Raw genomic sequence first — 27,684 nt, forward strand, 5'->3', positions numbered from 1 at the left:
GTTTGCGGCTCCTTTATATCCAAGAAGATCTGGTGTTTTCTCTGTGAATTTGTTTACAGTTTGACATGTGTGCGTTATTTTGGTTAACTTATGAGGAACTGATGGGTACAACCACACACAACAGTGCTGTTTGACCCACTAGTTTCTCCTCCCTTTTTGCTTTGTTTGGTCTAATCTCACGGGTAAGCATTGTTTAGGAAAAACGTTAATAAACATTCTTTTCTTATTCTAGATTAGTTTTGGGGTTCATTGGTTTAAGGTGGATCTTAAGCAGTTCCTCACCTACCGTCGTCATCTGAGCCAAACCATAATGGAGCTGTGAACACTTCCTACAGGCCTGCAGATCTAACAAGAAGATAGACATGGAAATTACTTTGAAAGAAGAAAAAACTATCTTGGACTTGTTTGTTCTTTGACAATGAATGAAACACGTCCGGAGGTTGGACACTTTGCAAAGCCTGTTATATGAAGTCCGTCTGGCTCTGTGTATTAAAGTGGCTCTCGCTATGTGGCTGGTGGACCGGGCTGCTGTCAATAATTCAAAGCCTGTGGTCGCAACAACAAAGACACCTGGCCTGAGAAGGAGACTTCTTAGTCCTTCTCACGGGCGGGAGGATTACAGCAAGGTGGTGATGTAAGCTTTGAAAGGAATAATATCATCAGCACCTTGCAGAGCCCACAGCTTTCACAGCCAGCCCGCCAAGTGAGGCGATCAGCCTACGTATTCTCAAAGAAACGTGTCTGCATTGTCCCGTGTTGATATGTGTGTGTGCGTGTGTGTGTGTGTGTGTTTGTTTGTATATGTGTGGGAGGGATGGTGTTTCATTAAACACAAGAAAACAAAGAGGTCCAGGAGAACAACCGTTTATTCCAAATAAACATATTGTAAAACTCAGAAAACAAAAAAATAGAGACAGGAAAGACTGATGAAATGGAACCCTTACAGTTAAAACTGGTCACAATATATTACAGCAGAGATGGAGGGCGTATCACCGTTTTAATGCACAAAACCTCTTTTTACAGTACTAGGCACCAGAAAATTGTAAACATCCGAAATAAACCTGGAAGACGTTGGAATTAAATTTGTCTCTAGTTTCTGCATGTCTGTGTGTAGTTGTGTATACACACAGCTACCCCATGCTGGCTGTGTGTGGCTCTATCTGTGGCCCTGTGTGTGTGTGTGTGTGTGTGTGTGTGTGTGTGTGTGTGTGTGTGTGTGTGTGTGTGTGTGTGTGTGTGTGTGTGTGTGTGTGTGTGTGTGTGTGTGTTCATGTTTGTTTTGCTCTGGCTTCATTACGATACCTTTCAGCCACTGTTGCTCCAGTCTATTGCGCGAGCGGATTGGACAGTGATGATGTCATCAGTAGACCCGGGGCCCTTCGCCGGGGACCCATCCAGTGATTTTCATGCAGGTCCCCAAAGCAGGAAAAACGAGATTACAAATGAAGAGCCTTCAATGGGCGCCGGCATCACTGTCCAATCCACACGCTCTCCAGATGGGCTCTCAGTGATGCATGGCTCCAGACGCCACAGCTGGGCCCCTATGGGTCGTCCAGGTTTATTTGCTTGTTATTTTTGTTGTTCTCTTGCATTGCACAGAATAAAATCAGCACAGATACACATCGCAAAAAAACAACACAAACCGACCGGGCAGAGTAAAAAAAAAAGAAGAAAAACAGCAAAGCGAGTCCAGCCTAATGTATATACCCTGGATCAGACTCTCCACCGACTCTACGGCGCGGACACGAACACTCCAATACTAAAATAAATAAAAGGCATGGAGGAAAAAACATTAAAACACAAAAAAGATAACAATCCCAAACGATAAAAAAATGAAACGAAAGACGCTATGATGCAGGTAAAGCCGAACATGATCATCTTCAACATCTAGCCAACGAGGAGCTGGGGTGTAAGTGGACACAAACTAGACGGCCGACTGGCATTCTCCCGAGGGGGCTGTGGTGGAGGGATGCTCGCGCTGTGCCACTGCCTCGGGACGCACACGCCGAATAGAGGTCCTCCCCGCACCTGGGGAGGGCTTTAAATAGGTCGGGACCCACATTCATCTCATCTAGCTCCCAGTCGTTTAGAAAGACATTTCTCCTTCAGTAATAACGCTACAGGCGGTCCATGATAACTAGGGAGGGGTGGGGTGGGGGGGGGGGGGGGGGGCGCGAGAGTCCACGGTGTAGCTGCCCTGAGTTGGTTAAGGACTAGACAATCTTGTCTCCTACGTCTGAATGTTGTTTTGTGCCTTCGTGTGTTTAGTTGTTTTTAATGCCTATCGGCAGGCCGAGTCGACCTGAATCAAAGCCATTCAGGACAAACACCCTCGTTAATTAAACTTGTGTGGGGGGGGGGGGGGGGAGAGAGAAAAGGACAACACGTTAAACAAGTCAAGCGCGTAAACTGGAGGCATCTCTCTTTTACGGGTCTCCACAGACGTTCACACTGGGTTCACGTTGATACAGTACTTTAGAGACGATTATTGGCTACTAATTATTGATCAGCCTCGCGGATTAATGGGGGAGGCGGGGGTGGCTAGGGAGAGAATGAGTCGGGGATCCCAGCAATGGGAGTCGACTGACAACAGAGGGCCAACCATAAAACTAGGCATTTAAATACTATCGCGCTACTATTCACTATTTCTTCAGAGAAAGACTATATTCATGATAGGCTATAATGGATTAGTAATAGACATTGTGAGTGTGGTGTGCTCTCATAGGCAGAGGGGGTCAATCAGAGAAGCCCTATCAGAGGACACCACTAACCACGAGGGTCTGGGCTGCTCCAGCGTCTTCTAGCTTCCAGTTTGTGGATCTTTTTCTTTTATATTGGGTAGGATGTGGGCGGGGGCGGGGGGGGGGTCTTTTGTCGTCCACAACTTGGAAAAAGAAACACGGCCAGCGAAGTTCAAAGTTCGTATTGAGTACAGCAGGAGAGGAGAGCTGCTGTTTGGTCTCCAACAGGGAGAGCCCGTGTCTGCTGGAGGGGAGGGGCTCGGAATGGAGGATGAGGAGGAGAAGAAGAAGGGGTGAGACCGGCTAGACAGTGCCTCTTGTGCGTTCTTTTCATTATGCTTATTGTGTGTAGGAATTTGTGTGTGTGTGTGTGTGTATAAATATCTCTCTGCGTGTTTGTATCAATATCTGTGTGTGTGTCTGTGTATCAATCTGTGTGTGTCTTTGTATGTTTATCAATATCTGTGCGTGTGTATGAATACGTTTGCGTCCGTGTATGTCTATGATTGTGTTTCTTTGTAAGTGTCTGTGTGCGTGTGGAGAGAGAGAGACAAGGGCAGTATTAGATGGGTGGGCTGCTTCACCCCCTCAGCCCACCACCACTCCCGGGGCCACGCTTCACTTCCACAACTGGGTGCTGAGGGTCTGGCCCGAGGGCGGGGGGGCCGACCAGCCCGTCATGGGGGGCCGGCTGGCCGAAGGCCCCTGGGGCCCCCATCGCCGCGCTCCCAGCTCCGGCCCCTCCGCCTGCCGCCATGGCCCGACATCTGCTGAGTCATCTGAAGTAGGGGAGCCCACCGATGGTAGAATGAGAGAGAGAGAGAGAGAGAGAGAGAGAGAGAGAGAGAGAGAGAGAGAGAGAGAGAGAGAGAGAGAGAGAGAACGAGAGAGAGAGAGAGAGAGAGAGAGAGAGAGGAGAGAGAGAGAGAGAGAGAGACAAGAGAGAGAGAGAGAGAGACAGAGAGAGAGAGAGAGAACGAGAGAGAGCAGAGAGAGAGAGAGAGAACGAGAGAGAGAGAACGAGAGAGAGAGAGAATGAGAGAGAGAGAACGAGAGAGAGAGAAAAAGAAAAAGAGAGACAAAAATAACAAATGTGGTCAATAAAACGGGTTGGATGGCTAGTATTCATAAACAGGATTTATCATCAACGTTAAAACACGCATGGCGTTACCCTGGAGTATATATGGTGATTTCAGGTGTGGCATCGGCAGTACGGCTCGGGTCTGTCACATGTTTACGCCAAGGGAATAAATTTCACTTCACTTTACGAGGTGCAGAAGTATCCCACACATCACTCAGATCCAATTGAGGTTGTGAAAACTTCAATGAACTTCTGCTGTCTCTTATCTCCTCTATCCTTTGGAATCCATCACCATCCCACACACTGCCCAACTCCAGATGTCCTCATAACCACCACTCCCACACCTGTTCATGACAAATGTGAGCATGTGTGTGGGTTAGTGTGTGCGTGCTCCGAGTGAGCCTGTGGCTAAATAGGTTTACCGTAGCACATTTGCATGTATTAGCTAGAGACAATGACGCAAGCTTACAATTTTGCCTGCATCAACCATATTAGTGGAACATCTCAGAGCAATTTGCACGGACAGATCCACACGCACACACACACGCACACACACACAGTGTGTGTCTGGGGTGATTTATGGTCTTTCATTAACCTCCCCGTAGTTCTAAAAAAAATGGAGACAGCATTGAGTGTCGCGAACACACCAAAAAAGACACACTTGCAGGAGACAATGTGTGTGTCTGCATGTGATAGTGTGTGTGTTTGATGGACTAGGACATGCAGAGAAAGGGTTGTGTTTAAGCCATTCCAATAACCCTGCTGTGTGTGTGTGTTTGTTTGAGTGTGAGTATGAGTGTGTGTTTCTTTGAGAGAGTGAGTGTATGAGTGTGTGTGTGTGCGTTTGTGTGTGCGTGCGTGTGTGTGCCGTGCGTGTGCGTGTGTGTGTGTGCGTATGAGTGTGTGCGCATGAGTGCGTGTGGTCTGTACTCTCTTCGATTACATGCACATAAAAGGGGCACTATCACAATGCAGAGCTCCTTTCACCGACGTGCAGCAGCCGAACGGCACCTATCGCACTCTGTTCAGAATGAAAGGTAGAATCTCCATCGACCCATTTCCTCATTGAACATTCAGAGAAGCTTTAATGGTTTTACAATCTGACGGAACAGCAGAGCGGGGCAAAACTCAATTACATGACGGTGTCTATCGCTACCCGGCAACGTGAATGTTTCCCCGCCATTGTCACTTCCCCACTGTGTATTTCTGGATGCATGTCATGTGACCACGGCTCCATAAAAACGATTTTTTTTTTACTTGTTTATGTACGATGTGCTGGCAAGCCCAGGTCATGTAAGCAGCTTTTTAAGCGGGATTTTGAGAGGGATGAAATATCCATAAGCCATAATCTATGGCTTAAAATCATTATTTGCCAATTTTCCAAAATGGGGAGGATAACCTACTTTGTGGCTAGTCCTCCAATAGGAAATACTGTTATGAAACAGAAACAGAACTACTCATGTTATGTCGCACTGGGAAGTCTTATTTTCGCTGGCCAGAGGAAATTATAATCATATGAGGTCGATCCTGGAAGCTTTGAGGGAAGAATGAAAAAGAACCCAAAAAGGATTTAATATCTTTCATACATCCAAAAAAAAAAAAAATAGCCTTTGATTGCATAATTTATCGAAGTAGAGCGCTTAAAATAGATTGGCTACTTTAAAGAACATCAATCCGCAGATGAGGAAATCCCGGGGAAACAGAGAAAGAATTGACTACTAATGAACTAAAGTGACCCCCACCCCCTGTGTTTTAAATCTAACTCCGCTGATATTCAGCTAACTCAGCTGTATTCATTCGCTCTGCTGAATGCATATTTTATCTTCGTGTCTGTGTGCAGTATAGATGTGTGGTGTGTGTGTGTGTGGGGTGTGTGGTTGGTGTGTTGGGTAGTGTGGTTTGTGGGGTGTGGGGGGTGTGGTTAGTGTGTTGGGTAGTGTGGTTTGTGGGGTGTGGGGTGTGTGTGTAGTGTGGGGTGGTCTGTTGGGTGTGTGTGTGTGTGCGTTGGTTGATGCATGTCAGTGCGTTTGTGCGTGCGGTGCGTTGTGCACGTGTGTGTGCAGATGCATGTCAGTGCATGCGTGCGTGCGTATTAATGTGGGTGTGTGAGTGCTACCTGGTTCATGTTCCACTGTGCTTGCTGCTGGGGCATGGCGTACATGCCCTGACCCTGCGCCGCTCCTGGGGGCAGCATGCCCTGACCCATGGCCATGTAGCCCCCGTTGGGCACTGCCATGCCGGGCATCATGCCCGCGCCCCCGCCCATCCCACCGTTGTAGCCCTGGGCGGCGTACTGCATCTGGGGCTGGCCCATGAACATGCCTGCACGGGGAGAATGTGACGGGAAATGGACTACATTAGCATATAGCGCTTTTTAACCAGGGGCCATGTTTGCAATATCTCCGAACATTCACACACTCATTCACACATTCACACGACGTCGGCGGAGTAAACCATGGAAGCTCGTCGGTAGCAGTTGGGATTAGGTGCCTCGCTAAAGGCCACCTCGACACTCTTAATAGGAGCCAGGGATGGAACTAGCAACCTTCCCGGTACCAGGCAACCCGCTCTACCTCCAAGCTAGGTCCAAGGATCTCACAATAACAGAATCACACACACAGGCAACAAATCTGCTGGATCAATACACACGTTTATTGACTAACACACACAGGTGCACATGCTGATCTGACATGCTGGTACAACCTCAGATTTAGGACCTACCAGATCCATAGTGCTCGGTTCCATACCAATCTGTGGATTTTATTGGTGTTGTTGATGGTTTGTGTGTGTGCGTGATATTGGTAGGCAATAATGGTAGGCAAAACAAACAACACTATTGTATTCCCATTCACACAGGAGACTGATATCATAGGTATAATTCAAAACATGGCAGTGGAACACACACACACACAATCACACACACACGCACACAGTAGGCCTTAAGAGCAGTGGTTACGTCAACAAGACAACAGGCCCCCTATGAGAAAGGGATTAAGGGGGATAGAGAGGCTGACTCTCAGTGCTGTTGAATTGCATTGACCTTTCGTTTGCCTTCAGTCTCCTCCATTTGATGATGCATCCATTCCTTGAAGCGTGCCATTGTTGTTTGTAAGGGTTTGTGTGTGTGTGTGTGTGTGTGTGTGTGTGTGTGTGTGTACTGTAGTGGGTCAGTGTATGTGCACTTACCAAAGGCAACAGTATGTACGCGTGGATGCGTACATGTGAATGATGGTGGGTGTGTGAAAGGAAGAGAAACAGTACTCACCTTTGTTTCCTGTTGACCACGCATTTGTATGTGCACTCTAAGAGCAACCGCATGTGTGTGCTTTAATATATGCAGCAATGTGTGTTTCCAGAATGTACAACATTAGATAATTAATGAGCTGTTTTGCATTCCAGTGGATGGATTGTGAAGAAATACATACAATATATTGGAAGGAAAATAGACATTCATTATATATTGTAAAGAATTCTTCCCAGTGGCATTTATGTTTGATTCTGCTGCATTCTTGGCCCTGACCCTGGTTTGTGTGTATGCCTGTGTGTGTGCGTGTGAGGATGCATAATACACGTGTGTGTGTTTGTGTGTATCGTGTGTATATGTCGGTGTGTGTGTTTGTGTGTGTGTGTGCGCGCAACTCTCACACACATAAAACATGTTTGTGTGTGAGAATATGTGTGCGAGAGTGTATGAGTCACTGGATGAGTGAGGTTTAGCGTGTGCGTGTGTGCGTGTACCTTGCCCAGCAGCAGGCTGATGCTGGCTCTGTGTCGCTCCAGCCATTGAGCTGGTGGCGTACAGAGACAAGATGGAGTCCTTAGACAAAGTCTTCTTTTCTTCGGCTTTGGTGGTGGTGGTGGTGGTGGATGAAGAATTAGCAGCATCTGCCTGAACAGAGCCAGCCTTTTGCAGCGTAAGTGAGGGAGAGGGAGAGGCAGAGACATAGAGACAGAGGCCAGATGTACACATTAGAGCAATTCACATACCAGTATTTGCGTCTTTGTTAAAAACTGTACTGCACGATTGTGTTATTGTGTTGTCAAGGTTATGATTGATAGCTACAGTGTTCTAGGTTAACGTAACCTTGTAAGAGTGAGCCCTCGCATAGGCAGAAACACAACGGCTTTGATGCTAGGAGGTTTTGTCGATTAATGAGAGTCTTCGAGATAATAACATAATACAACGTTAGATGCTGACTCCCTTCGACAGCAGATAAAACCATCCACTCTGCCGACACAGCAGCACTCTCTGCCCATAGGGTCCATCAGCACCCCCAACGATTACATTACCTCATACTGTATATATTATTCAGGAAAAAATAGAATTCCTGAAATACTTCTTCAAACGCCATCGGGTTGTGCTATTCTTATTCCGCAGCGTTCCTCCATCTTTTCGTGGATTCTGAGTGCTCGCGCTTCACATCCCCACAACGTGCATTGTTTTAACGCTTCTTTAAGAAGGGAAACTATTTCATGACACAGCCTCATCCATGACGCTGCGGAGCGATGACGGGCAGGTCCCACTAACGACCCGTCTGCTGGGGACTGTCTGCCACGGTTCAGACACTGCTGCGTGATCACGGCGAGATTAGAGGCACATCAGGACACATGAGGAGGAGGGGGACCGGTGGAGAGAGGAAGAGCGATGTGCAGTGAGGAGAGGAAGACAGGGGAAATGTGCAGAGAGAGGAGAGAGAGGGAGACAAGAGGCAGTGGGAGAGGAGGAGAGCTAAACAGATACTGGCAAGTGAGACATATGGCATTAATTAGGGCAGTGCAAAGAATATTAGAGAGGAGCACACACACAAATACACACACTTTTAAAAAGCCTTTCGGGCAGACTACCATTATATCTAATGGATGGAACTGACAAAAAACCTGACTAACACCTGCTTAAAAGCTACGTGTGTGTGTACGTGTGTGTATGTGTGTGTGTGTACGTGTGTGTAAGTCAGAAAGAAGAGCTCATTGAGTGCTGTAGTGAGGGGTGAAAATAAGGGAATAAGAGGAGATTGTAAGGATTAGGACGAGCTAGGAAGACAGAAAGAGAGGAGGAGAGAGAAAGGAGATGAGGAGAGTAATAGAATAAAGGGAGACGAGAGGAAAGGCGTAAAGGATGAATGAGAAACGACGGAAGATGAGAGAAGTTGAGGGTGAATTAATGAGTGATAAAATCTGAGAGGACGGTGGCTTGTTGAATCCAAAAACGCCCCACCCTACAAACATGCACACGCACAGGGCATTGTGAGTGTCTTTCTGTCAAAACTGCTTAGCAGGCAGTGCGTGCTCACCCTCTTGTCTCTGCAGAGAGAGAGAGAGAGAGAGGCGATGAAGGACAGAGGAGGGGACAGCCTCCAACACTGCTGTAATGATAAGACACATACACACACACACACACACACACATACAGTAAGTCGCTGAGGAGGAGGTGTGGTCAGTGAGAGACGCTGTGGACAACAGGGTTTCCAGCAAACAGAAGCCAATTAAGGTAAGTAAGGCGCTTTGGTGTGGGACTGCTGAGATGTGGCAATGAGAGCGGGTTCTATTAATAGGTGCACTATAAATTAGCATAAAGAAGGCTATTTTGTGGTGTTACCCTGTGTGTGTGTGTGTCATGCATGGGACATTTCAGGAGTGACAGCGAGGGAGACAGCAGTGTGGGCGACAGTGGGTAAAAAAATAGGCGAGGGAAAAAATGGGCCATGAACTGTGTGTGTGTGTGTGTGTGTGTGTGTGTGTGTGTGTGTGTGTGTGTGAGTGTGTGTGTGTGTGTGTGTGTGTGTGTGTGTGTGTGTGTGTGTGTGTGTGTGTGTGTGTGTGTGTGGTCCACCGGTCCACCCGCTTCAGAGCCCTCACACACACACACAAAAGCCCCCCCCCCCCCCCCCCCCCCCCCCACACGGTGCATAGCCGGCGATGCGTTAGCAGGGAACCTAGCAGCACATTGTGTTTGAGAAAGGCCGACCGGATAAAACCTGCTCCCTCCTTCTGGAAGCCAGACAAAAAGCCTTCCTCCATCGTTATGCACGCACGCACACACCCACAAACACCCATGCATACGCGCACACACACACACACACACCAACCCACATCCATAAACACAAACACATACACACACCCCCACACAATCAGACACGCACACACACACACACACTCGCGCACACTATGTGCATGAACAAAGCGGCAGGGAAAGGACGATCGGGCATGCACAGACGGACAGCCAGAGACACAGACAGACACACAGACACACACGTACACACAGAGGGCTAGTGGGAAGCGATGCTGATGGCTGAGGACCGGGTCTGTGGACCAGGTTCTGGCTCACTGGCTCACTGCCCCTCCACCCCCACCCAACCATCAGTATTCATAGTCCTCTGCTACACATGCTGGCAGAACGACAAGAATGCGCGCACACACACACACATACATACATACATACATACATACATACATACATACATACATAGACGTTATGTTGAAAAGCGTGCATGTGCACACACACTCACACACATATTATTAATTCATGCCACCCATTAAAAATAAAAAGACTGCAATGAGAGGCGATATGAATGCTGTCAGCGGCGTTCTCCGTTGAAGGACCCCTGACAGCCAACACTTCACAACTGTCAACAGACTAGAGTCAAACCAAAGGCACGCCTGAATAAACAAGTGAACACTGGGCGTTTCACTAGCAGCTCTGTCTGACCACACACACACACACACACACACACACACACACACACACACACACACACACACACACACAGTATCCACATATCAATCCATGGGTATTGATCAGATTAGAAATGTTGTTGCTCTCTCACACACACACACACACACACACACACACACACACACACACACACACACACACACAATGTCCTTGATTTACATTTTTTTCATAATAACATAATTTGTCAGGGCCAGACCTATCATTGCATCAAATACGATTCTATCTTGTAATACATGTGGCTCATGACAAAAATGCCTGAGGTTTAAATAATCAATTGGCTTATCAGGGTTTCCCAGAGCTGTCCATAGGCGCCACGGCTACGCTAAATGACCGCCTATACCACCATTTACTCTCACCTCATGACGTCAGTGTGATAGTTCGTTCATGTCAGCATCGGTTTTCCATCTGACAGAAAATGTATGCCACTATGAGCTAAATATACTGTAATTGTGCTAACACGATGCACAGTAAATCAATGATACATTATGAAATCAAACAGTGGCTGGCGTCTGTGAAGATGGAGAGCTCCGTTCTGTCTGATTGTGCACGGTATTCATATCCGATCATGACAAACCCGGCATCCATAAAGACTGGCAAAGGGTTTGACTTATCACACATTTTAAATGCATGTGAATGATGCGTTTCGGCATATAGAACAAATGCAGCGCCATTCAATTTAGCAGAAAATCTGAGCACCGAGAGAATCTTTTCACCAGCGTAAGCTGTATGGTATGACAGCTGCTGTTGACACGGTTTGCATTGGACTTTTTTTTCCGGTGCGTCTCTAATGGTTTCTAAATGCTGCCAAACTTTTTTTCTCTGATCTTTCTTTTTTCTTTTCTATTTCTCCTTCTCTAGACTAATGGTATAGAATGTGCTTTACTTCGAATATCAAAGTGATTGGATAGTGCCACTGCCATTACACTAAGGGGTTGTCAGACAAACAATAAGGGCATATACTGAGAGCAAAACGCAGCAATTACACTCAGAAGACAAGCAAACCCCTTTAGAAGAAAAACATTGCATTACTTAAGGGATTTTCCTTCTAGAAGTCAAGCGATGCTGTGGTATCAACCATTCAGCACCCCCCCATCCTAGTAATGGATTGTCCTGATACACAAACATTATTTCCCGAAACTGTGATCTGACTATTTAACAAGAAGTCCACAAAATGTCTTTCTACAGAACATTCGAATAGTCGAAGATTTGAGATCCAACGTGCATCGCAACACACACTCCCCACTGATACTCCATCTGTTGCACATGTTCTAGTGTGTGTGTGTGTGTGCGTGCGTGCGTGCGTGCGGCTACTTCTTGTAAACAGAGACAAGAAGTAGCAGCACGGAGTAGAGCTTGGAAAAGAGAAGACATATCGAGGGAAAAAATAAATGAACAAGGCAAATAAAAATAAATGTCTTTCCTCTACCGAGAGTGCTGACCAACAGTGCCTTACTGACTCACTGTCTCGCTCTCGCTCTCTTTCTCTCTCTCTCTCTCTCTCTCTCTCTCATATTCCTCCACCTCATCCATTTCCCTGCATCCATCTGGCATTTTGGTATGCCATCCTTCTCTCTCCGCTCTGGCCGGGCGATAATCCCAGTGTTGACACCATCTATTTCTCATTTCAGTAAAGCTTGAGAGAAGAGACACAGCTTTGGGGTATTACCACATAAAGATAAATAAATCAAAAAAAAAAGAAAACACTTAATTTTTAACTGCACACAGTTGGATTCTGCAAAACTGGATTACGAAATAATGCAGGTATGAGGATATATAGATCCTCCCACACATATTCCCCATCGTGCTAATCCATACTCTCACAAGGACCGGCCCTACCGGCTACATCCGACTGCCGGTAGCGATGCCAAAACACCCCATAACAAAACGCTGTTACATCACGCCCTGCAGCAAGCCCATCAGAGATTGCAGCAATCAGAAGTTGCTGGCAGAAAGAAAATATGTGTTTAAGGTCTAGAAAGAGTTTAGCGTGATTATAGGGTGGAAAGGCCAGGTGAGGAAAATGGGGCCGAGTGAGACGGAGAGGCGAGGCGATGGCGAGAAGTAGAGGGAGCGGAGAGAGAGATTTGTATAATGGACTACAGCGGGCCTGAGAGTAGAAAGTCAAGGGGATAACACTAATCCTAACTCCCTACAAGGCCATAATCACATTTTTTGTATAATTGACATATTTGGAGATAGGGAAATCCCCCCCACCACCCCCACCCAAGAATCCTATTTAATGGGCAGTGGAGCTCAGTACAGCCAGCAGTAACGCCCCTCGTTAACCACACACTGTGCTAATCACCAACGCATAGAGCAACACGGCCTCTCCAGAATCTATAATTGGGCCCCGCATTTGTGTATATTAATTGAATGCTCATTGCTGCACTGATGACGTCAACACTTCCAGGTTTATCGCTAAAAATACATCCGACGATGTGATAACCAAACATGGTGGCCCCACTTCCTGTATTTTAACAAGACAACCACCAGACAAGTGTCTCTCTCTAGAAAGGATTTCAATGGTGTATTGTAGTGGCTCGTCTGGGCCATCACATGAATTGGTCTAGAAATGGCTCTCACCTGTTTGTTTAGCAGCTCAGTGCTAAAGGTGGCGAGCAAGGTGTGCAGTTATGTTCGGAGGAGAGGGGTATTTGCCCACAAGGGAGTGGAAGGACACATGAGGATGGAGGGGCAAGGGTTTTGAAGGTGAGGCAAGGTTACTGGACTGGTTATGGAGGCAGACTAGAGGGATGGGGATGTGCAGAGACGGCATAGTGTGAATGAGAACCCTGGCACCGAAACATCAGTTTGAACATCGAGTGGGCGGGGGTGAATAGATGGTGTTTGGCACGGCGGTAAAGCAGCTTGTTGTCTGCGGTCATCAGTGATCAGGGGTGATCCGACTCCATCAGTTAGCATCACACAGGTTTGGCTCCCTGTCTTTAGCACACACACTCAGACACGCAGACGCAAACACATACCCATGGTAATAAAAGCAAGTCGTTTCGTCCAGGAAAAGCCTACACACCAACACGCCCTCTCTAATCTGCCCGTGACATGTATTCTCATTACTCAATTTGTCTGACGCCTCTCTCTCTCTCACTCGCCCGTTTCACACGCAGCTCTCTCAGTTCTTACTTTCTTTTCTCTCCTTCACCGTCTCTCCTGCCCATGCCCCCCGCCGCCCCCACTCCAACACACTCTGCACTCATTATCTCAATCCTGCACTTGGTTTTCCCGTTGGTTTCCCCCGTCCTCACTCCACCTTCCTTCAATGTGCGTTATTGTCGCAGCTCCTCCCCTGCAACATTTAATAAGCAACAGGAGTTGAATGCAGAAAGGCAATCCCGTCCCAGACCCTGCAGGTTTTATTCAGATCAACTGTTTGTGAGTAGCCTCCGATATTTCATTTCCATTTTCTTAACTCGCCGTGGTCGTTTCTATTGCTCTTCCATGTCTTGGAAAGGACATTGGCGAAATTAGTTTCACCGCGTTCACAGGTGACAGGAGACGGCCAACACTGCCTTCTCATTAGCATGCCTCTGCCTATTGTGTGAGCGTGTAGGTGTGTTGCTACTTGTGTGTGTGTGTGTACGTGTATGTGTATGGGTACGTTTGCCTCCCTGAGTCTCCACAGACTCCCAGCGTTGCAGCCTGCCTGTGGTGATAAGCAGATGATGAAAGCCGTTGGTGGCTCGGTTCTGTTGGCCTGGGTGACAATTTTGTGTGTGTGTGCGTGTTGGGGTGCGTGAGTGTAAGTGTGTGTGTTGAAGGTGAGTGTGTCCTGTATGATTGTGTCTGTGTTGAAATGTGTGTGTAGAAGTTAGCTTAGTGTTTCTTTTGCCTGATGTTATTTTTTTGCCTCATCCAAAAACTTGGGGTGGGCGACGGCACTGCTACCTGATTGGACTGTGCGTTGCCAGAAGAGGGCAGGGGGTTGGACACCATTGGTCCAAAGATGTCCAGGTCATCGCTGATTGGTGCACTGCCACTAGTAGCACTCACACCACCAGTTCCCGATCCAGCGGAATTCTCAGGTGCATCTGAGATGGGAGAGACAGACAGACAGACAGACAGACAGACAGACAGACAGACAGACAGACAGACAGACAGACAGACAGACAGACAGACAGACAGACAGACAGACAGACAGAGAGAGAGAGAGACACACACAGACAGAGAGACCGAAAGAGACAGAGAAAGAGGGAGACAGAGAATGGCAAATTGAAAAGTCTTATTAAGATTAAGATGAAATATAATACATGTGGAAAGAAATGAATCATGGAAGTGGGTACTTTATTGGGAGGCTTAAGAGGACTTGCACAGCCATAGTCATTACAGCGTTTTCTCTATTAACATGTACATACCAATAGTTGTGACCACTACAGCTCATTCAAATCACCTACAGGCATTCTTTGCATAAAAACACATTTGACATTTCAATGCAAAGTTCACAATGTCCTTTTGCTTTCAGCATTGCTTTTCATGCTTCCTCTGAGCGTACCAAATGATACAGCTCAAACCTCTGCATTGTACTCGTGGAGCTCCTAATGATGGCAGTCATTGGTAACCGAGGCAAACGTAACGGGATGCCATGAACCCTTCCTTTAATGAACGCCCGGGTCGCCGGGGTCTCACCACGAGGCTGGCATTGATATTATTCCGTTTGCACTGTGAAGGCTACAGAGCCGGCCAATGAGGTGTTCATGTACCTAGACCCATTCATTTTTAATCAGATCATTCCAAAACATGCCAGGGCAATTCACCGCTTCGGTCACCTAATTAACACATTGTAGTATTCCTCAGAATATAATGAATGCCTTTACAGCCCTGATTGTACACCTACGGAATTTATTTCTGGCCGCAGAAAGAAACATTGTAGAACATTTTCTATTAATGCTTGACTGCTACTAGCTGACTGAAAAACAAGCCTTGACCATAATAAAATGATGACTAGATAACTCTCAATCACATCCTCTTTTTCCAGAGCTAATTCATCAGCACTACGCAGCAGCATACATCTTCAAATCAGCAAATGAAATGTTTTTTGGACCTATGTTGCAGTGCTCCAAGACCAAATGAATGTTGACTTACATGTCACAGCATTTGTGCACATTAAAGCACAACCGCTCAACCTAAACCTAGTAACGCTGCGTGAATGTTAAGCATTGTCGGATACAGGGAAAAGCATACATTTTACAGCGATGACCATAAAGTCTGGTCTTTGGTGCGATCAATCTATCATCAAACGTGTTTCGCTTTGTTTCAACATCTGACATGTTTTACATAAATGCTGCTATTGCATCTATGTATCTCCGACAAGACACCCTAAATCTGCCTGTTTATGGATCAATATCAGATGACAATAATAAACCTGAATGTATGCGTGTGTCAGAATAGATTAACAATTTGAACTGTGTGGTTTATGGCTTGGTGTTACGCGTGGGGGATGCATGTGCTGAAGTGTTATGCTGCTATTGTTCTCAGTCTCCCTTGTAAGACGCTAAGGATGGTAACGTCTGCTAAATGAATATGTGTAAAATTTATAGTATATGTGAATTGCAAAGGAGTCTTACAGAGTAAGAGTGTATAACAGAGTACGGGTGTGTGTTAGAAAACATGCTTACAGAGCGTGACCCTTATAGCTGATACTATACCTTCCTGTACCGACACTACTATGGAAATTTCAGACATATAATCCTCCTAAGTGATTCACAGGAAACTCTTCCTACTCTGAATCAATGCAACAATTATGAATGTAAGATGAGTCGATATCTTCCCCTACCCAACCCCTCACACCACACCATTGTACATGTCAATCAGACATTCATAACTTAACATTTTGATCTGTATGTACATTTGTCGTGTCTGCAGTTCTATGTGTCTGCCCAACGCCAATTAAGGTACAAAGATCCTCTTGACTTTAAGTTAAGTTTGCTTTTTTACTGAAAAGCTAACCTTGAACAGAGCTGATTGCTGGGAGTCTCAACAGAAGTGATGAATGGGAGCTGATTTTATAAGGTCTGAGGTTAATTGGATGCAATTCTGATCAGATCAAGTGGTTTAAAAAAGTAATGTTTTTGCCATATGAGAAAAATAGTGAGGCAATGCACAGAAATCTCTCCATCTCACAGCAGCCGCTACAATTTTACCACAGATTACCTGAGGAGTGTATTCATGCACCATTATCTATAACAGTGTTTGACTGCTTCGGAAGGTAGAACTTTGAATTTCCCTGTCTGCGGCGCGACAGCATATCTCCCTGCAACTACCTAGAGGAGACTCTGAAGGTAAGGGATGATGAACTCAGTGAGGATAAGAAAATATAGAGAGCACAGAAGGACAGGCTTAGGGTGTACAGTGGTCAGAGAGCTTGACAGAAGTACATGGAGGTGCAAGAGCGAAGTGTAATAGCAGATAAAAGGAAACCAGTGAGGGTGACAGAGACAAAAATAAGGGTGTCGATGAATGAGACGGGGCATGTGTGGTGTGTGTGTGTGTGTTCAACAGGGGTTATTTATATAACCACAGTAATGAAGCATCCATAATTTAGCCTTTTTAAAGTGCAAACAGCACTGGGCCTCCTTAGGCAGACAAGCACACGATAGGGGGGGGGGGGGGGGGGGGGAGGAAGAGAAAGAGAGAAAGAGCGAGCGAGCAAGAGAGCGAAGGAGCGAGCGAGAGGGCGAAAGAGCAAGAAAAGCCGAGAGATCCCTCTCTTTCTTTAAATATTATTTAAAGAAAAATGACATGGAGAAAGACAGAACAAGACAGAGAGAGAGAGACATGGTCAAACCGAAAGAAAGACAGAGAGCGAGACAGAGAGAGAGAGGGCATGAAGGAACATGACAGAAGATTCTGAAACCCCAGGGCTGGCGCCAACGGGTGCCGACCAGAACCAGTGTTTGACTGTGAATAAAAAAAAAAACGGGTTGCACCAAACTAACAGATGAACTCCAAGGTCAGCCGAATCACCCCCCCAGTCGCTCACCCCAATTAACCATAGCTGTAGCGCTAAACCACGTGAGAATACGGCCCCGTGATCGCCTCCTCCGTCCTTGCTACCACGGAGGCTGTTGGCCCTTGCCTGGTAGCCCCGGCCTCCCACCACGTCTCCGCACAGGACGGCTGCCTGAACCCCCTCGGGGTCTCGCCATGGTAACAGGCCCCGCACTGCGGAGCAGGGGGCCAGTGGATCCAACCCAAAGTGTCAGTTCCTTTTAAACGATCACAAAAGACCACCAACCTGAAGCCCAGCGCCCCCTCTGGTGATATGAAGCTCTTGCAGTAGTTGCTTCTGATTGGCCAGCTGAATTTATTTTTTTATTATATTCCAAGGCATTTAGCAGATGCTTTTGTCCAAAGGGACTTGCAACCATTCACACAGCGACAGCGGGGTCAACCACTCACGGCGACAGCCAGCTCGTCGGGAGCAGTTAGGGTTAGATGTCTTGCTCAGGGACACCTCGACACTCAGCTAATAGGAGCCGGGGATCGAACTAGCAACCTTTCGGTTAAAAGTCAACCCGCTCTACCTCCTGAGAGTACTGAATACTGAATGCCATGAGAGCAATGTTAAGATAGACCACCTAGTATGTGTTGTGTTTGGTGCTGCTGTCCCCCCGAGTTCGATGCAAGTGTTTGGTGACAATTTCCTGGCATCTTTTTTCTGTGTTTATTATTTGCACACATTCAAGATGGAATACGTTTAAAGAGTCATGCTATGTCTTTTAAATGTATTTCGGGATCGGCACTCATCTCCCGAGTAAAATCCTAATAATGTTTCATGTGAATCTGGAAGTTAAAGTTACGCTCCGAAGAAACTTAAGAATTGTGGTCTATTTGCACATCACAATGTAGGGCTCTGGCCAGGGAACTGTAATGCATGTCTTGTTTGACTTATTAATCACTAATGTTAATGTAATGCTATTAATAAATAAAACTAGGATATGTAAATCTTCTTGATCTAAAAGGCATTGTGGATGTTGAGACAAGTATCACAGCCAAGAGGCAGGGACAGATAGGGAGAGACTGTGTTCGAGGGAAGGGTTGATTGTTCAATCCCTTGATTACCACAAGTAGTAAGGGTTGGGGTGCCCATGAGCAAGACACCTAGCCCCTCAACGCTACCACTGAGATGGATGTTAACATCCATGGCCGACGCGCATTGAAATATGAAAAACAATATTTTGCTGTAGCCAACTACCAGGCTCTAAATATAATGCAGATTATCTGCTTCTCATTAGACCTGTCTAATCTATTTATCTCTAATAGAATAGTTTTGTCCATATGATTGCTGAGAATCTTCTCGTCAGCCAGTGTAGTCATAGGCCTTTATACAGACGCCACATTGACTGCTGAGACCCTTTGCTGCCATACATATACGTCGCCCCATACAGTATATGAGAGACCAAGACCTCTAATACATGTAAACTGGGAAGCTGCAGTTTTTCGGAGTAAATAGCACGACAAAGTTGACACTTCTCAACCGATTTCAATGAGTAAAATTCATACTCATAGTAAATCATATGATGTATATTTGATCATTTTTTATTTACTCCACTCAGATCATAAATCATAGTAGAAAACGACTCATTGAAATCCGTTGGGAAATGCAAACGCCATATCCTTTCATCCAGATAGACTGCAGTTCTGCCGTTTACAGTCTGATTTGCTTACAGGCCGGATTTGTTTACAGGCCAGTCTTTGCCTCTTGAATATGGGAGACGACGTTGACGTACGACCCAAAGACCAATGAGGCGTCCATGTATACAGGTCTATGAGCTGAGATGTCCCAAGGCGCTGGGCATTAGCATCGCCACGTTCTGTGCCCTCCAACATCTGATTGAACACCAACACACGCCGGCAACCTCCAACTGATTCCCACTGACAACATGTTTATTTATATGCACACATCTCTCTAGGGGAACGAGCCAGGCTGGAATGGTGACGATTGGCCAGGCGGGAAAGTAGATGAAGCAAAGGGAAGAACAGGACCTGGAGAAGCCGAGACGCATGCATCCACCACACTGCTGGAAACCAGGATGGGAGCTAAGGGATGACCGATGCATGGTAATCGGCAGAGGAAGACAACAACAAAAGGGAGTAGGGGAAGGCAGGGTGGGGGGTAGGATGGATGTTGGCTGGACGGACGAACCAAGGAAGAGACAGACAGGGTGGGTGGAGTGTGTGAGGGCTCCAGGCGGCGAGTTGCACGTATTTGACTTATTGATTATGTGTGAAATCCAATCCGCGGGAAGGGAGCTGAGAGGTGTGTGGAGATGGGTTATTTATAGTGGCCCAGTGGCTCTGCCCGCCTCCATGCTGGGAATTCTCCTTTGATCGATGCCGTAGCCCTCGGCGCTACGCTCCCGTCCGGACATTACCTCATCGCCATTCTGACAGCGCAATGTAACACTGGCGTAAACATATTACACTGGAGAAGTGTGTGTGCCAGGGAAACGGAGGAATGTCATCGTTGCTCAATAACCTATTTTTATTGAGCGAGCGACAGAGCAAGAGAAAGAGAGAGAGAGAGAGAGAGAGAATGACCACTCAATGTTCACAGGGGACCTTCCAAACATTTCCTTTTCTCATTTCTGACATTGAAAATGAAAGAACCAAAATCCACCATGTTTTGTCTGCGAGATAGCAGATAGTCGTTTACGCTCAGTGACAGACTTGCATTGTGTTGTCCTGTAAATGACATTGTTTAAACGATATCCGTGCCTTGTTTTGTAAAGCATGAACCATCCTGTTGCAGTCCGATATTTCACCCAGCCAAACAATATAGATTTATTACATCATAATACGTCATCCACCTTAGTTGGATTCATTTAGCAGAATGTGTTCGTTTCCAGGAGCGATATACAGTATCGTACTTTATAATGGGATCAGGGGAAACCGGAGCGGTGTCTTACCTAGACCCAACAGGTCGACAGACGGCTCGGCTCTCTTCTTAGGGCTGGCCCGCGACTCAGACTGCAGATCCACCCTCTTCTATAAGGAAAAGGAGAAACAAAGATGGCGGGGAAAAAAGGGTTAAAAACACAGCTCAACCCAGCCAACCCTGCCAACAAATGCCCTTGCCCCTCCCCCATGCTTCCGGAGGCCTGATCGATGGATTGCATCATTTTCCTCATGGTCCAATCTCATGCTATGAAAACAATTACCGGCCTATGCGACTCATCCAGGAGACGCCGGCCACGCACCGACGCTGCCCCGGCCGCCCTCCACTCACTGCACCACCGTCACGGCTCGGCGGGCCGCTAAGGCACGACTAGAGGGCAATCATCTTCTGTGCATGTGTGTGTGGGTGAGGGCGGGGGGGATGGTATGCGTGTTGTATGTGATATCTCATGGTGCTCGGATGGAACTTCATTCAATGCATCGCGACACACTAATGCAGCCGCAGTGGATGATTCTCAGAGCGAGGAGAGAGGCAAAGACAAAAGAAAGAGAGAGAGAGCGATGGGGACGGCAGTGAGGGAGAGATGCACAGCTATGTTTAAAAGGTCACTCTGTCCAAATGACTTATGTTCAATGTCCCTCTGGAGTGATTGGGACTGACTCGGGCAAGACGCGCGCTGGCAAGGGAACAATGACAGACTAGACTGGTGGAGGTGGCGTTGGCGGTGTGCAAACTCCCCGCCGATTCCACCACCCAGGGGAGGGTTCTCCCACAAAGAATCCGGGCAAACAGCTGGCTGTGATATGCTGTCAAGGCAAATTGTGGTGGAAGGAGGAGAAGTCATATGAAGACGTTCGATTGGTGCAGCCGGTGATCAATAACACCGCTCCCGACTGCGGTAGAACGGGAGGATCAACGGATGATGGACAGCTGTGTGTGTGTGTGTGTGACAGAGTGTGTGAGTCTGAGTTTGTGTGTGTACAGTCTTAATAACCAAGGTAAATCAACGCTGCTGGTTAGGTTACAGAATCCAAACCTACTGCTTTGTGCCAGGGCTAAATCCAGACATACATGCTCCCCCGAATCACTGTCAATACTGGGCTGTTGACGCAGGGCAGAAGCTTGAACACACACACACACACACACACACAAACCAAGGGAGAAGGGGAGCGTGCTGCTCGAGATGGACATAATGCTCTCAAATGCTAACAGAAACAATGAAGGAAAAAAAAAAAGGGACTTAGGAGAAAGGCCCATCTGCTTTGGCGTTGCTTGCTGTGGCAAACATTAATTAATCAAGTCCAGCTTGTCATTGAAGAAGACGGAGGGAAAAAAATAAGATATATGTGTGTGTGTGTGTGTGTGTGTGTGTGTGTGTGTGTGTGTGTGTGTGTGTGTGTGTGTGTGTGTGTGTGTGCACAGGCACGTCGAAGACCTCCTACTGCATGCCAATGAACCGGGAAACAATCTCAGTCAATAAACACGCACCCACGTATACATCAGCCCACACCTGCAACCACCTCCCCTCCCCTCCTCTTATCTCCCCCTCCTCCCCATAAAGCAGTGACCCGTGGGGGTGGGGGGGGCTGCTACCAGCAGGAGGTGAGCGCAGAGAACGGGCTCGCACCACGATTTGACGCAGCACAGCCCACACCGCCGTCCTCCCGTTCGACACACACACACACACACACACACACACACACACACATGCATAATGAGAGAGAGCGAGATGGAGAGAGAAAGAAACAGAGTGTTAAATGGCCCATCCTTGGAGAGAAGACAAAAGGGAGATAACAGATACAAACAAGACAAATATCCACGCACGCAAAACACCGGTGCTATTGAGACACAGTATATGCTTCTATAGGACATTGTGGCTGCTTCCTCACAATGTTGTAAGGCGAGGGGAGGAGAAGAGCGAGAGAGAGGAGAGACAGAGAGGATGGAGGAGATAACCACTGAGGGTTTGTGGGAGGACACACAGCCGGCAGAAGAAGAAGAGGCGAAGAAGGAGGAGTTGGAAGAGCAGGAGACGCCACTGATGACAACAGATTGACAGACAAACAATATCAGCCACACAAGTAGATAGCACCGGCTCTACAAAATTAATTCAAGCTAGAAATTTTTGGTAGTTTTGGTAGCGATCGAGAAAAAACAAAGGAGGTGGATAGATGGGTTGGGTACTTTGATGACTTTATTTATAGTATACGCGTGGGTGTAGCAATGCTAGACATCACAGACATTACAGTTACAGCGGTTGTGGGGTGGGGGGTCATACTTGAATCATCGTTTTGATTATTTTAGTTTCACTTTCATTTTCCAAGCCATAAGCAGAATAAAATGAAACCAGGGTGAATGCCAGCTGGATCTATCCAAGGACAGATTTCACGCATAGATAACTATAGAAAGTATGACGGATCACAAACTATTCAATCTAAGCCACCAGACTGTCAAGCATATTATCGGCCAAATACTGACAATCCTCCACACTTTAGTCTGAGGACTGTGGAACTTATTTTATATTTGTGTTTAGTTGTAATAAGCTCCTCTGTTGGTGTTTCACCCAGCAGCTTCTGTGTCCCCGTTTAAAGACGGTGTGCTGTGTGTGCAACACGCTTTACTCTGTTGTAGAAATCAATACGGTTTTATCCACTGAGAACCAAAATAATGGTGCTCTCCCACGTCCAGCGCGGCCTCACCGTCCTCCACCTGCATGACAATGGGGACTGTTTTGAATAACGGAGATCAGAAGGGGCGTCCCAGAAAAGGGTTTAATGGCAGAATGGGAATAATGCAGACGGAGCACACCACGAGAATAAAAGGCTATTAGAAAGGCTGAAAAATAGCCGGTGGTCAGCACAATACAAGGTGCTGACTGCTAGGTGCTGCCTCCTAATATTTTTTAGTGAAATTAACATCTATCTTAAAGTGGGTGCAGTGAAGTGTCCCAAGTCTGAACTCACATGTGTTGCAACCTATGAGCATCATGAGAAAACTCATGGTGGTACGTGGTTTGTGTAATAATGATATCAAATGAGTCATCTGTCCTTTATCTGTCCCATTAATATGTTCAGATTGGAAAAAGGAGACATGTTAAAATGTCATCATGCAAATCAATATTTGGATTTTTCTCATTATTTCAGGACACATTTTGGTGCTTGCACACCAAAATGGCAAAGCACACAAGGAGTTCTGAGCATATTACTACCGTTGTAACGAGGGAACAGAAGGCATTCATCGAAACGGTCCACACACACATTTAGAAAGACATAGTCGCCCATATGTGTAATCGGTTTAAGAAATAGCCTGTTTTGAAACCAATTAATTTGCTATGTCTACCCTGTCACAAATAACAACCTCTGTCATCATGATAACAGCTCCCCAATGAGGCTGGAACAGCAAGGGGGAGGTAAAACACTCTTTGAGAAGATGGCATGCGGCCCGAATCCTTTGTTAATGCCAGACCAACATGAACAACGCCGCAGACAAATACAGTGTTCTCTAATATTAGATGTAACCAAGTGTCACTGGGTGTATGGACCTCTTATAAAGCCTTATAAGGCACGCACTGTTGGGTTTTTAAATTATAAATACTCCAGGCATCAGCGATGGAACTACCAATAGGATTAACTGGTGAAGTGAACACAGCAGAATTCATAGTACACCCAAAAGTTGATATAGTATATATGTCGAAGCATTCGCACTGGGTTAAATAATCACGGCTTTACTTAAGTAACTTCAAAACGACATGCATACTTATTGCATATACTATTTAAGACACAAAATACTTCGCTAGTCCTCTAGCTATGAAGTAAGGGGGAAGAAAATTGGGTGGTAACATAAGCATCAGCAGCACTAGCATAAACGGCGGCGTGATCAGCATCATTAGCCTTGGTGGCAGAGCCGCTGTTTGGCAGAGCGGTGAACTTGTGGCCTTGCGGTGGGTGAGGCTGACAGCTGCCTTATTAACGCTGCGTGAGAGAGGGAGAGAGGAACAACTGCAGCAGAAGACAGACTGCCCGCAAGAGTGGAGGAGGACGAGGAGAGGAGGTGGGCGGGTGGGGCAGGAGAGGAGGTGGGCGGGTGGGGGAGGAGGAGGTGGAATTGGGTCAGAAGGGAAGAGCGAATGAAGAAAGTAAGGTGAGAATTGCTGGCGTAGGAAGCGAAGAGAAGTGCGAGTGGGGATGATAAACAAAGACTTTGTTGGGGCTACTGTGAATTGAAACAACAAGGGTGTTAGGGAGGGGAAAATGACAAGAGGACAGAGGAAGGACATCAAACAACATAAATGGAAAGATGGGAAAAAATAATGGCTGGACAAAAATAGGCCGAGGAGAAGAGAGAAAATGAAATAAAAATTGTTATTTGAAATGGAGGTGAGGTTAGAGGTGGCTCTCTTTCTATGTCTGTGTGCGTGCGTGCGTTAAATACCACCCAAGACATATCGATATCACAAGTCAACAGGCTCAACTTAGATCAACTTCTAAGCGTGTGCGTCAGTGGCTGCTGCAGTTCTGCACCATTCAACACGGTCACAAAGTAGAGCTCCCACACACATATGCTCCTCGGTCGCACACAGGTACTGCCGCAGGGAGATCTTAGGCTGTCACACAGATGCATCTTCTTCATTGAGGTGCAGTTATCTGACAGGTAAGGACACCTCACAGCCTGCTTAGAACCCCATACACACACACGACTTTGATTTTTTATGTATAGTGTATTTAACAACTGACACACAGAAGCACACAAGCATGCCATTGCGCACGCACACACACACACGCACGCACACGCGCACACACACACCTGTTGATTAGTGAAAGGGAGCACCTAGGAAAACGAATCTAAGCAACTCCTCCAGAACTATACTGCCCAGGGCACAAGCAGACCTATACAAAGTAGGATTATTTGGTGACACATAAACTATGCATACAGAGGCATGCACAAGTACATCCAAGGCACACATCCCCCCCCCCCCCCCCCCCCCCCTAAACACACACACACACACACACACACACACACACACACACATCCCCATCCCCACACCCACACAAGAAAGAGAGAACTCTGGAAATTGCATGTTTGTTATTGTGTTTCAATACGCTTTCAAGACAAATTACCAGCAGGTTGCATCGGGCGCTTAACTGAACTGAATCCCAGACCAAGTGCTGCTTTAATTGTGGGCCAACTCCATTAGTGAGAAGGTACATGGAAAAAGAAAGCTCATTTAAGGCTTCCCATTAGTATACAATTGAAAGATCCATTCTATGCATACAGAAATGATACAGAAAAGCAGACAGAGAGAGAAAGACAGAGCGAGAGACTTGGATGCTGTTTATGTTTCCAGAAGCAGCACCAAGCTGTGTTCGGGGTGATGATGCCAGTGAGGATTTATTGAAACATCAGTACAACGATGCCTGTGGAATTGATTGGAGTTGTTAAGAGTTGATTCAGTTCACACACAAGATGGGGTTTGTATAGATGAAGTGCCAAACCCATCTCTGATCTCCAGTGCAGAGATGCTAGGCTGAAGACAATGACCAGCTCAGTGTTCTCTTTGGAGGCAAAGTCCGTTTGAGTCAGTTTCCCGGATGGTAGGGAATCAAAGGGGAAGCTTGAGGCCAGCATGCTCTCTCCCACTCTCAGTCAGAGCATAGTGCTTCATTATAGAGACACATTGCATTTGATAACACGCATACACAACCACAACAGCAACTTCTGGCATTCAGAAAATCACACTTTTATATAAAAGTTATTATACAGCGAGAGCAGATGCATCCATGACCTCATTACCAAATTATTTCTCACTGCGTAACCGTGACACACTCACGAAAACTGTGACTCTTTGTTCTCACCCCATTCAACCACAGCCCGTCCGCCCACGTTAGTGTACAGCAAGAGGTCTTCTATTATTAAGGAAAACAACAACAAAGAGCACGCAGCCTATTCCCAGCCAGCATCCTCGGCGAGGCGCTCGGGCCGGTCTGAGCCCAAATGAACTCCACTTTAGTGTTTTCATTTTGGCTCTCTGCGGAAACATTGCAGAAATGGTGTACAGAAGGGGTATTCGCGTATCGAGTAGGAAAACAACATGCAAGGTCATTGAAGACATGCGTTAATGCCAGCGCAGACGGAGACGTGTGGCAGAAGCAACATGGATCTAGACGATACAGGCGTCGAGCAGGGTCTCCTGTTTGTTTGCCGAGCGTAATTGGATTTCCCATCGGGTCGCATGATTTATTTGATTTATTTGTTTGTTTTTAATGCCGCTCTCCTGAACCGCGTGAACTTTATATTCCATCAGGCTTCGTACACAAGTATATGTTTTTAGGAAATCATAGTGTTGTCTCTGGTTTTCAGCCTCCCATCCATGCCAATATGGTTTTTGGTAAACTCGTCCCGGGTAGACATTTCTTCAAATGTTGTCTGTGTATTCTTACAGACAACAAACTGAGGTTTTGCAAAAACGATGACATCCTGACTAGGGCTGGTTAAAATAATCGATTTAATTGATTTTGGATCGATTTCATTTAAATTTTGCAATGTCGATTCATAGGGCATGAGATCGATTCTTTTTTTCTTTTTTTTAGTTTTGTTACCATTATTATTATTTTTGCACTTTAATAAACAATGCCTTAATGCAATTTGCAGTGATGGAATTTTGTAGTTCAAGTACACTTTCACTTGCAATTCCTTTCTAATTTCAAAATTGCACTTTTGAGACTTGAGACAGTTATGTTTACAGCTCAAGTTTAAACTGTCCAATTTACAAGTTTGCACTTAAAAGCTGTTGTTTAAGATGAAGAGAAAAAATAAAGTACATTTGTATTTTCTAACACAGTTGAGCCATTTTCATTATTTAAGAGCAGATTGAATCGAATCGTGATTAATCGATTCAGAACCTTATGAATCGAAATCGAATCAATTTAGGAAATTGGCCATGATACCCAGCCCTAATCCTGACCACAATTTAAAGAGGTAAATTGGTGTTTCACAAATTGTGCATGCATCACAAACCAACAAACAATGGCCCATACCAGTGAGTTTACGTTTGGCTAGTACCTGAGCGATAAATAACACTATTTTCAAATCAACAAATCGCTCCTTGATCATTACAACGTCTCGTTGCATTGTTGTTGTATTCGCCGCTAACAGAGAAAACCCATCAATTCAAACGCGCCTAATGCTTTTCTGTGGTGTTAGACCTTGTCCTCACGTA

The 27,684-nt window shown here is 46.3% G+C and overlaps 1 protein-coding gene across 1 annotated transcript in view; it reads right to left on the bottom strand.

Moving 5' to 3' along the window:
- Positions 1 to 848: 848 nt before the first annotated feature.
- The window catches only part of smap1 (small ArfGAP 1), a 68,095-nt gene continuing 41,259 nt past the window's right edge, over positions 849 to 27,684 (bottom strand). Inside the window, 7 exon segments of the mRNA XM_079729712.1 lie at positions 849 to 3,425; positions 3,427 to 3,501; positions 3,503 to 3,520; positions 5,939 to 6,144; positions 7,561 to 7,726; positions 14,459 to 14,601; positions 20,479 to 20,557. Of these exon segments, the coding sequence (XP_079585838.1) occupies positions 3,360 to 3,425; positions 3,427 to 3,501; positions 3,503 to 3,520; positions 5,939 to 6,144; positions 7,561 to 7,726; positions 14,459 to 14,601; positions 20,479 to 20,557 (753 nt within the window). The 3' untranslated portion in view covers positions 849 to 3,359.

Source organism: Pollachius pollachius (genome assembly GCF_949987615.1).
Source record: "Pollachius pollachius genome assembly, chromosome: 2".
NCBI classification, from domain to species: Eukaryota; Metazoa; Chordata; class Actinopteri; order Gadiformes; family Gadidae; genus Pollachius; species Pollachius pollachius.